Below are 12,269 nucleotides of genomic sequence, written 5' to 3'. Positions count from 1 at the left end.
GTAATGTGCTCTATCAGGGGAATCAAGTGGCACGGCTCAGTGTAGTGCCAGTATTCTCCAGCGGAGGGCAGTGTACAGTGGGAGGGGGGCCTTGGAGGGGGAATCCAGTTTTCAACAGAGAGTGAAGCCATAGGCAGAGTGGTTCTCAAAGTGTGGTCCGGGGATCCCCAGGGATCCTTGAGGGTGTTCCAAGGGGTCCCCTCCCCCCAGCTCAATTATTGTTAGTTGGGAACCAAATGGACCCTTACAGGTCTGTAACTCTGAGCGTGTACAAATTGGTTCCATTTGTACACGCTCAGAGTTATGGGGGTCCGTGGCCCTAACGCAGAACAAACTGGGGGGGGTCCTTGAAATTCAAACGTTTGAGAACCACTGCGGTATAGCTAATGGTGGAATGGTTTAGTGCCAGCGTTCCCTGGCGTGAGAGACTGCGTGGAGCGGTCTTATTAGATATTTGAAGTGCACTCCAAGGCAGTGGATGCTTGGTGCTTGGTCTGAGTTGAGTCCAGGGTTTCGCTTGCTAGCGTTTGGGGGGAACCGACAGGGGGTTGGTAGTACGATCCCCGAACGGTTCTTCTGAGATCCGGGGTTTGGTCCTTGGAACGCGTTGGCTCCTGTTGAGGGGGATTTTCTTCAGGCTTTCATGGTTCAGTTCGTGGGAGCGGGTTGGTGTGTTGTGGAGTGGTGTGGTGGTGGTGGTGGTGGTGGTGGTGGTCGGCTGGATTCTAGTGGACGGAGGATTGCGGCCGGGCGGCGGGGTGAGGTCGGCTGGCCGGGTCGAGCTGGTCGTTGGGAACGGAGCGTCGGTTCTGGTCGGGTCGGCTGGTGGCGAGGTACTTGGCTCTCATACTGGAGGTGTACTGTGAGGAGGAGGCGGGGGAAAGACGGTCAAATTGGAGAGGTGAGAGAGAGAACGGAGAGAGAGAGCAGGGACGAGGGGAGAACAGAAAACGTGTGAGAGAGCGAGAGACGGAGGAGGAGGAGGAGGAGGAAGGGAAAGGCAGCGAGCGGAGGAGACCAGCGAGCGGAGGAAGAGAGCAGGAGATGAGATGTGAAGAGATGGAATGAGGCTATCAGTCTGAGGCAGGGAGGAAGACAGAGAACAAAAGAGAACTGTGGGGGGGGGGACGTGATACAGAGAGAGGATGAATGAATAAATATCTGTGTTATGGTCAGCCTCTATCGACGCTGTAGAGCGGAAATGGTTTAGCAATGAAACAATGACAAGGAAGGAGTGAAAAACGTTTGAACAATTCATGAAGAAACTTCAGCTAGTCATCTGCAAAAACTGTGTGTGTGTGTGTGTGGGGGCCTGGGGGGGGGGTAGTCAAATAAAATGCTGCCACTTGCAATGTGCACTGTGAGGTGTTGTTTTGCGATTAATTGTCCGCTTAACTGAAACACTTACAGTACATACATGTGCATTTGATGAAGCAAAGGCAAGGGGAATGGCTGCGAAGAGTTACAGAGAGAGAGAGAAGCTTGGGAATATCGATGGGAAGACAGACAGCCAGATAGATAGATAGATACAGTAGATAGATAGATAGATAGACAGACAGACAGACAGACAGACAGACAGACAGACAGACAGACAGACAGACAGACAGACAGACAGACAGACAGACGTGATGCATGTTCATTTTTTATTGGCACGTGTGACATCGTGACAACACACGAGGCAGACTCAGAAATACACACACACACACACACACACACACACACACACAGTTGAAATGCTCTCACTAGTCATTTGGACAGCCAAGGGGTTGGTTACAAACACTCAGTATATGACAGCAGATTAGCGGTGGTCATTGTAAATTGTATTAATTTGAATCATATACATGTGTATATATATATATATATATATATATATATATATATATATATATATATATATATATATATATATATATATATATATATATATATATGAATTAATATATGAATTAATTAAGTGGTTATTTTAAATTAGGAGGCCTGGACCGTGGTTTGCAGTTAGTGCTCTAGTTCTGATGTAGAAGGTTAGCCTGGTATGAGTTAGTGCTCTCTAGTAGAGGAGCTACAGATGGAAGAAACTTGGGACGAGTGGCGGAGAGGCTGGTGAAAGCACACCCCGGGCCACTGCACAGCCTGAAAGGTGTCCCATTTTGTAGGGTTTGCTGCAGGTTAGCAGGAGAGGTGCTCTTTGTTAAGAAGAACGTTGGATGGTGGTCCAGTCATGACAGTGACGGTGGTGATGGGGAGAGAGGGAGGGGGGGCGGATCGGTACAGATACACCTGGGGACACATCATGCACCTGGAGCTGAAGATACACAGAGACACACTATGGCGGTGAGGGGTGGGAGGGGTTATAGACAGTGGTTTTCGTCTGAAGGGTCCCGGGGCCCGGGGTTAAGTACGTGCGATTCTCGGGAACTCAACCCTGCCTGGACCGCAGGGCTCCATCAGGGCGACATGGAGTGAGGACACACACAGTAGCTGGCTACGTTTCATATCGACTCACTAGTGCTGCAGGGACCAGAGGGACGTTTACCGAGATGCTGCATCAAACACCTGCCACTGGACTCAGGCTTGGCCGAGTTGAAACGTGAATCACTCTGGCTGCACTCTGTCAAGCGCTACAAATACTGCTGGACAGTGTGTGTGTGTGTGTGTGTGTGTGTGTGTGTGTGTGTGTGTGTGTGTGTGTGTGTGTGTGTGTGTGTGTGTGTGTGTGTGTGTGTGTGTGTGTGTGTGTTTGTGTGTGTGTTTGTGTGCGCGCGCGAGCGTGACTGTGACTGTGTGTGCGCACTTCAGACATCAATAAGACGGCCGAACCAGGTGTGTCTTTCCAATAACACTTGGAAAGTAGTCAAATCTACAAAAACTACAAATCCCATCTACTGGGGACGACAACTCCTTCTCGTACCGTGCTGACGTAACGCGCAGCAAAACCAACCAGGATTGTTTTACATCAGAAATAGATAATATGCAAATATGGAGGGGAATGAACACGTATTAGACCGGCTCAACAATTCAAATAGGCATGAAAAACTGTCATGGTCGAGGCTCTCTTTTTGTGCAGTCTGCTTTTAAACACCCCTGTTATCCCAGGCTGCCAAAATGACCTTCAAAAGGAGTTCCGTTCTAGGATGAGCAGAGTGGATACTTGCAGTGGTGTAGGGGATAGGGTGCTACTTTCCAATATCCACACTACTAGCACGATACAAACATCGTAAATAGACGAGTGCACGAACGCGGCCATGCCTCCTTTGTGACTGGCGCCGCTGTAAAAAAACGCACTTTATGAGGTTTCCAGGTCTTAAATTCGTTAGCAAGCTGTAGTGTGGGTATTGGAACATCGCCAAAGGGGAGAGTGTGTACTAGAAAGTGTGCACTTACAGAGGGTGGAGGGGACTCCCTGCCAATCAGGGGGGTGTTCTCACACCGAGGGTTCTGAAAGTTTGCATTCTGGCTCCTGCATTATAGAATAAGAGGTTACTGCATGTGGCCACCCTACAGCGGCCGCTCAGAGCATTGGTCAGAATGTGACCTGTGGTCACAACGAATCAACTGTAATGCTTAACATTAAGGCCTTTATTTGCATTGTCCAATATCGATGTTTGGGTTTTTGGAACCGCCTTCATATTATGGAGATCGCAGAAGTATGTAACATCGTAACTAGCACAGTGACCATTAAACTTTGCAATTAGCAAAGCCTGGGACGCTGGTTGAGTAGAAACATTGTGATAGTACATGACTGAAACAGGTCGTTGATACCATTATATAAACGCATGGATAAAAAAAATGACGCAACCATGTCATGCATATTTTTTTTAAACTTGATATCAATGATAGTTTGAGGATATATTTCAAAAATTGTTTCCGGCAATATAGTTTTTTTCAGCATACAAGTGATGTTACCTAAACGTAAATTTATCCTGGCAACATATTGATTGTGCTAGATCACATTGTAGCAGGCAGTGGCGGCATTAAGATAAACAGTGTTGCACAATGCTCACTAACTCAAATTCTGTGTGCTTGAAATCAGGGCAGGCAATTCCTGTATTCTTGTCGCAAATTGTCAAGGCAAGCAGTGTGAAATCTTTCATTTATTGAGTGCCCAACTCATTTGCTCTGTAAGTGGGTTTTGTGCTGACAGGCAGTTTGTCTAACGGCCAAGGAGAAAACTAATGAAGGGTGCTAACTGGACTAATGTTGCTTTCCCACTGCATGATACCGGCACAACTCAACTCTACTACTCGCTTTACTTTGTTTTCCACTACAGATAGGACGTCCTCAATGTCATCAAAGCGAAACCTAATCCACTAATAAGGAGAGCTGAAGTTACAGATAATGCTGCGCTAATTCTGACTGAGTTCACCATTATGATATTCTATTTCCCCTATACAAACCTATCCACCTTCCATTCCATGCAATATGGGGATGACCATAGACATGGACATAGACATAATGATGAAATCACGCTAGTTACAATCAGTAGTCTGCAGTCTTTTCGAGATCTGACGGGGGGAATACAGGCGTCAAAGACATTTCATGTCACCTTTTGGTGTCGCCTGAGCTCACTTGGGACCTCAACAACGGAGGTGATACCAAAAAAAACGACTATGTACTAAACTTAAAAAGCAGAGTCGTAGAGTAAGTCGTTGAATTGAGCCGGTACTACACAGTGGAAAAGTGCCAAAAGGGACAATATTGCTAACCATGTGTCTCAAAGGACATGCTAACATAGCAGGCAGCTAACTACACTAACCTACGTACATAGCAGGCAGTGTGCTGTAGCTCAGCATGGCTGACAGTCTATAGGTCATATAGCGAGCAGGCAGTGTGTGGATCCCTGCTAGCGGCCAGCTAGCGCGGTGGGTGCTAAACTCACATGTACTCAGTGACGGGGGCATTGCTGACAGTGTGGGCGGTAGCGGGCAGGCTAGCTTCGCTACCGTAGCTGGACCCACAGCTGTAGAGACTGGGCATGTGAACGCGGTACAGGTTATCGTGCACGCCACCGCCGCCGCCGCCGCCCCGCGAGGCGCCCGACTCGTCCTCTCCGTCTTCCTCATCCGTCCTTGGATTGGTCAGGGGGCCGGGGTTAAGGTACAGAAGGGGGCGTGGGGGGGAGGGGGGATGAGGACAGGGGGATAGGGGGAGGGGGGGGGTATATCCGAGAGAAACAACAGTGTAAACAAGTGGTTGAAAAGGATGTTAAGGAGGAGAGGAGGGAGAGGTGCCGTACTGTACTTCGTCACCCGACCCTTTCAACAAATGTCGCTATAGACAGAAAGAGAAAGAAGTAGAAGCAGCAGTTTTCCAGTTTTTCAGCTGACAATACGTCATTTTTTTTTGTCGAGGGGAAAGGCTCGTGCGACGAAGTAGAAAGCCCCACACACTGCAAGGTCGTTTCATTTCATGCCTCCCGGCCCCCAAAATGCTGCTGAATAGAAAAGGAAATGTCTGCGCAATTCACTACACAACTGTAAAGGAAGGTTTCTTAGATTGCTACAAAGATCATAGTTTCCCCAGCAAACAAGACCTATGAAGCTGTGTTATTAGATGTGTGATTGATTACATAAATCGTTACACTGTGCTCTATTCCCATTTGATAAGAAGGAACATGCGGTCAAATCCTTCATTGTTCTTTTTTAATCATTTTCATACTTGAAGCTGTCCCCGATTGCAACAATCCATTTCAAACGTTCTGAGTCATGCATCTCTGAGTGCTCCATTAGAAACTAAAGCAAAAAAATGTCAGGAAAAAGAATAGATAAAATGGCAGGGTTGGGCAAACCATTTTCAGACATAAAAATGGTCGGGAATGTAAAACGGCCAGCAACGAAAAAGAATGAGGCATCAGATAAGATGTGTGCTGATTTGGAAGACGTGTCTCTGTCTAGAGAACACAGAGGTTTTTCTAGAGTAACGCTCATCTGGTAATTATGCACAATATTGTCCAATTGACTAATTAAGTAACAAATGTAACTCTGTAGTCCTTAGTGGACTCAGCTGTATGTGAGCTACATTGTCACGTCAGGCCTGTAATGACTTGAAGGAAAGGAAAGAGGAAATGAGTTGTATAAAGAATATTAAAATGGGGGCCTGCAAAGAAGGAACACCCAGACAATAAGTAATTCCCCCTCCTGGGGGCCACCAGGGGGGGCTATTTTGCCAGTTTGGTCTTGATCGATCCCATTCAGAGCAACACAGTTAGCCAAATAAGCAGCAACGCCAACATTCGTTGCCTTCAAAATGCTCAATTCTAGTTTAACGTTGGAAGCCTGGGATGCTACTGGTGTCATACACAAGCACGCACGCACGCACGCACGTACACACAAACACACAGAGAGACTGTGTTCCATCACTGAAATCCATTAATTAGTGTGACCACCGTTACCAGATTGTTTATAATCTATTTTTTACGCCGGCAATTCTATTCACCGATTCATCACAAGCCAGTTAAACCATGGAGGCTAGTGGAACATGAGATAAAACACAGACAATAAGCTGTTTGTCGATGCACGGCTAACCATCCGGGCCAATTAGCTTTATCGATACACATGATCTATCGCTAAGATGCCCGGGGTATTTCCAAATCAGGACAAACTGGGGGGAGGGGGGAGGGGAGGAACAGAAGGAGGTTGTGGGGTCACAGAAAACATGGGGGCGGGGGGGGAGGCTCAGGGGACAGAGAACTGAAAAGCTTTGGTGAAGTCGACAAGTGAACAACTTAGACAAGAGACAAGCAGAGCAAAACACAAACGATAAAATGGTCGTGCTGAGAAGGCAGATGTGAAGAATGGATTGACAGGCAGACGGACGGACGGACGGATGCACAGAGAAAGAAACAAGTACATGCATGAACGTTGAATGGTTTGGTCCGCAGGTGAATCAGGTGAGTGTCAGTTAAGACAGTGGAGGAGTTAGACCCGATTTAGACTGGTCGTATGATGGTGTTGTGCGCCAAATAGCCAATCTACAAGCTCACACCACGTTGTGAGCTTATAGGTTGTCTCATTTCCACACGCGTCTCCCTCATATGAATAAGCATAAGTCAGGCTTGAGCTGTTAGACTCACCGAAAGAGATGGGTGCAGGAGTGTAATATCAGGATTCTACACGTGCACGTACTGTATCTGTTGTTGTAGTGTGTGTGTGTGTGTGTGTGTGTGTGTGTGTGTGTGTGTGTGTGTGTGTGTGTGTGTGTGTGTGTGTGTGTGTGTGTGTGCGTGTGCGTGTGTGTGTGTTACCTCTTGTTGGGCCAGGTATGAGGCACACTGCAGACGATTGAGGAGAACATGAGAGCTGTGACGAAGGAGAAAAGGACCAGGTAGATGAGGCCCTCCACCCCGTCATAACACAGCCCTGTCAATGCCTGGACATAGTCCTGAACACACACACACACACACACACACACACACACACACACACACACACACACACACACACACACACACACGCGCGCAGCAGGGACAGTGAGAGGAGAGGAGAAATAACAGAAGTTAGGGTTAGGGACAAGTTGTCAGCTGCAAAGGCGGTCACACTCATTTACGAAACTAACGTACGACAGAAAACTGGGGTTACGGACGGCCAATTCCCTGCAAAAGCTTGCCATTTATCAATCGAGCAAAGGCAATGTTCAAATCCCACGTCACATCTCAACTCATGTACGCATTGTATAATCTGACTGGCATCTAAGCTTATGCAGCCACATATTAATCACTTAAAAATGTGTAACCTATTTACTAATTGTTTGTAATCAATGGGGTTAACAGTTTTTGCGGGGAACGTTAATTCATTTTGAGATAGCATACTTGATCAATATCAATATAATTTATCAATATAATGTATCAGTTCTGTGTGGGGCATGAGAACCATGTTTCACTCATTATTCTACAAGTCACGACACATATGCTCACTCACTCGCGCGCGCGCACGCACGCACGCACGCACGCACGCACACACACAATCACAGTGACTCACCATGTGTAGGCTGCGACAGTCCACTAGAGCAGTGAGTTGGTGCAGACCGACCTCAGTGGAGTTCAACACTGTCTGGATCTGTTCTAGACTCCCCTACACACACACACGCACACGCACGAACACAAGCACACACACACACACACACACACACACACACACACACACACACACACACACACACACACACACACACACACACACACACACACACGCGCACACAAATACAGAAGAAAAAACCTGTGTTCACACATGCCAATTATCACAACAGTAGCACTAATCCTTCCCAAAAATAAAATAATTCTGCACTTTGACGCACACATAGCGCACCCCAACCCCCCCCCCCCCCCCCACACACACACACACACACAGACAGACCCACACCCTCCCACCCACACCTTGGTGCTGGGATAATCACGTGTCGCTGATCTCAGTAGTTCTGCCACATCATCCTGCATCTCCACCAAAGATTTATGGCTCCCTGACAGCCTCTGTAACACACACACGCACGCACCCGCACACACACACACACACACGCACATTATCCAAATGCTTGACTAATTAACTGAATCACATTAAAAGGGGGAAATTAAAGTCATTTTAAAAAGCAATGCATTATGTCCGTGGTTCTCAAAGTGAGGTCCAGGGACCCTAAGGTTCCTTGAGGGGGTTCCAAATGGACCCTTATAGGTCTGTAACTCTGAGAGTGTAAAATGGAATCAAATGAATTTGGTTCCATTTGTACGCTCTCAGAGTTATGGGTGGGCTTGAAACCAACGCATTATGTAAATGTCATCACCAGCTACAGTGGCCGTACAGTACATAATGTGCGGACAAGTATGCTGACTGCACAGAGAAAAGAAAAGGAAAAGAAAAATGGACACTGTTTGAGGAGAGGTCAGTCGCTGTTACATTATGTAACATTAAAGGACTTGAACTTGAAGTGATGTCGGTTGGCAGGTTTGGTAAATGCTGCACAAGCAGAGCAGAATATATCGGACCTCTCAAAGCTTTGCTTAAAGACCCCATGAAATCAGTATGAGTATATGTCCCCCAAAAAAGTAGACGTAACATTATTTTTCTTTTCAATTCTGACGATGTGTTATCTTTGGCAATTTATATTAAAACATATATATATGTATATATATATATATATATATATATATATATATATATACATATATAAATATCAGTTTGAAGTTAGAACTAGGCATGCGGTCTTCTGTAGGTTTAACCTTGGGTCAAGGGAAATAAATAAACAACTTTTTAGGTTCTGGTTTTGTTAGCTTAGCTCAGCTTGACAAGGTACCACCCCCCCCCCCCCCCCCCCCCCCCACCCCCGGGTGAAACACCTGGTCTTTATGGAGTCCCGTTGGCTACTGTAATTACTGAAAATTCTTCAGACTAAAGAAGAGCATGGGATCGAAACGTCAGTCTTTGTAACTGAAATAAAAATTTAAAAAATATATTTCCAAAGGGAGCAACAGCGTGCGGCTCTATTTTCTACACTTTGATCCGAGCTCGCTTCGGGGCCAGCGCCTGTATTCAAGAGGTGGGATGTGTGCTACTACTCTTTGATCCTACATGCTGTAATGAACTCTAACAAGGACAGTGACAATATAAAATACCTGCTGGAAGGGATTCACTTGACCAGTGTTGCATCTCAGGTAATACTGCAAGATATCTGGGGATAGAAGGAGAAAAGAAACATAAGTATACAGGATATATAATTGTGTTTTGTGGTAATATGACTGATTGACTGCCAGTCTCTGTGGACAGTTGGCAATTTGGTATTACTAAGCACATGACCGTGTGTGTGTGTGTGTGTGCGCGCGCGCGCTAGTGCGCACGTGTGTGTAACAAAGGCAACATCTGAGCCGTACGGAAGACAGACAGAGCGGAAACATCTGATAAACAACAGAATGAAGGACATAACTCATTAGAAGGGGAGATAAAAGAAAAGAGAGAGACATAGAGAGACAGAGAGGGAGAGAGAGAGAGAGAGAGAGAGAGAGAGAGAGAGAGAGAGAGAGAGAGAGAGAGAGAGAGAACAAATCAGATAATGATCTAAATAAAAGAAACAAAAGCTTGTGAAGCTTCGCCCTGAATTTGGGACACACACGCACCGTGCGCGCGCGCACACACACACGCACACACACACACACACACACACACACACACACACACACACACACACACACACACACACACAGGCAGGAGAAGGAGCTTGAGGGGAGAAGAGGTTTGCTGATGCATGCAGTCAGCAGAGAGACAAGGAGAGGTTTTATAGATAGCAGAGTGTCAGTCAGACATAATCCCCCTGGAACGACACTGAACACACATGTGTGTGTACATGCACTCACACATACAGAGAGAGAGAGACACACACACACGCGTTGCACACATGCATGCACGTGCACACAGAAACACATTTCCTAGAATAGCAGCAGTGTGTCAGACTCAACGTTTGACGGTCACAGTATAAACTCGGGGGAAAACTGGAGTAGATCCTACAGCGTTTATGTTCGTATCTGTACTGTCTGCTTACGAGGATCCTTGTGTCTGCACTCTGCGATAAAACAATCCATGACTCCTCCACTTCAGCGTTTCTCAAACGTTTTAATGTCAAGGACCAAGGATGTCAATTGTGTATTTGTGAGAGGTATTTAGCCACGGACCCCCGCATGTTTCTTGTTTCTCTTTAAAGGGGAATTTTGCATGATGTTATGATATCCTAAGATGAGTGGTACAGTAGAAAAAAATCATAACTGCATCCGCCAGACCGCCACAGCTAAAAACGCGGCTGTGGTCCTTACGCTAAATCGCGTATTTTAATAGATTTTTGGTTGTTTTTTTGGGGCGAGATCTGACGTTCATGGTGACAGAACACTATGCAACGTGATTGTCTTGAATGTGCCCCACCGGAAATCTCATTTTGAAATCTCGTCTAGCGACCATAGATACACGTTTTTAGCTGTGGCGGTGATGGGGTTATGATTTTTTTTCTACAGTACCATTCATCCTAGGATATCATAGCATCATAGACAAGGTAAGAAAACCGTGGGGAAAAATTCCCCTTTAATGTGAAAATACCTAAAAAAAAAAAACTGTTTTTTGTCTTTTGTTTTGTCATTGTGTTCTTGCTCCCTGCCTCCCTTCACCAAAAAGGGCCACAATGGAAACAAAATTTTGTGCTTTTATGCTTTTTAACTACTTTTCAATAAAGTGCTCAATCAATCAAATCAATCAAAAATGCACATGTTTCCTGTTTCCATCTTTCTAAACACCGTCTGAAAGGACAGCCCATAATAGTCCCTCTGTCGGTATACCTTGGTTAATGACAGCATTCTCCTCCGTTACCCGGGTGATGTAGGTATCCGGGGAAACGCAGAAATCGCTGGCCGTCTGTGAGGATGAAACCAGACCATTAAACTACAGTTATCCCCACACACACACACACACACACACACACACACACACACACACACTCTGAAGCAGAGAAGATTACGTCATTGTGCTGTAGAGAGCTCAGCCATGTTGCCATGGTTACTCACTCACCGCAGCCACAGCCAGTTCCATACCCAGAGACCCCCAGCTGATCACCAGAGTCAGGACCCCGAGAAGACACACTCTGTGAGAGAGAGAAGAGTCCTGTTAATAACACACTGACCGTTCAGTAACACACTGACCGTTCAGTAACACACTGACCGTTCAGTACCACACTGACCCATTAGTAACACACTGACCCATTTAATAACACACTGACCGTTCAGTAACATACAGTACTGACCCATTAATAACACACTGACAAACTCTGTCAGAGAGAAGGATCTCATCAATAACACACTGACCAACCCGTAACACACTGATCAGTAACATGCTGACCCATCAGTAACGCGTGATTTTGGAACCAACCATAGCTTTGGGCAAACCACGCCCCCGGAGCTCTCTGTTGGATAAAGCGAGCTTGCTTTAACATTGAGAGAGAGAGCGCACCACCACCGTTTAAAAAAAGAAGAATGAGCGAGTTGAGTTGATATTTAAGATATGTTTGGAGTGCAGTGAAGAGATCATTACGGCTGCAGGAGCATATCTCACGTGACTGGGAACGGTACATACCGCAAACTGTACGGGAAAATAGGGCATGCATTATTTCATAATCTAATACTATAAATTGATATTTCGCGATATGTGTGGAGTGGAACGAAGACATTTTAGGCTTCAGAACAGCTCCGTTAACCCCCGTATCCTACTGCAGAAATGCACAAGAAGTAGTTGTTGTTTTTTTAAGTGTCCTGA

At 46.1% G+C, this 12,269-nt stretch overlaps 1 protein-coding gene across 2 annotated transcripts in view; it reads right to left on the bottom strand.

Annotated features, from left to right (window-relative positions):
* Positions 1-300: 300 nt before the first annotated feature.
* Positions 301-12,269, bottom strand: part of ttyh3b (tweety family member 3b) — a 49,050-nt gene continuing 37,081 nt past the window's right edge. For both annotated transcript variants that reach the window (XM_084042893.1, XM_084042892.1), the window contains exons 7-15: positions 11,529-11,601; positions 11,300-11,375; positions 9,599-9,654; positions 8,369-8,461; positions 7,974-8,066; positions 7,241-7,377; positions 4,877-5,065; positions 3,382-3,457; positions 301-860 (exon numbers count right to left, since the gene is read on the bottom strand). In XM_084042893.1, the coding sequence (XP_083899019.1) occupies positions 726-860; positions 3,382-3,457; positions 4,877-5,065; positions 7,241-7,377; positions 7,974-8,066; positions 8,369-8,461; positions 9,599-9,654; positions 11,300-11,375; positions 11,529-11,601 (928 nt within the window). In that variant the 3' untranslated portion in view covers positions 301-725. The remainder of the gene's footprint in view (positions 861-3,381; positions 3,458-4,876; positions 5,066-7,240; positions 7,378-7,973; positions 8,067-8,368; positions 8,462-9,598; positions 9,655-11,299; positions 11,376-11,528; positions 11,602-12,269) is intronic.

Source organism: Gymnoscopelus microlampas (assembly GCF_963454915.1).
Source record: "Gymnoscopelus microlampas genome assembly, chromosome: 2".
In the NCBI taxonomy this organism is placed as follows: Eukaryota; Metazoa; Chordata; class Actinopteri; order Myctophiformes; family Myctophidae; genus Gymnoscopelus; species Gymnoscopelus microlampas.
This window is presented reverse-complemented; position numbering and strand designations above follow the sequence as displayed.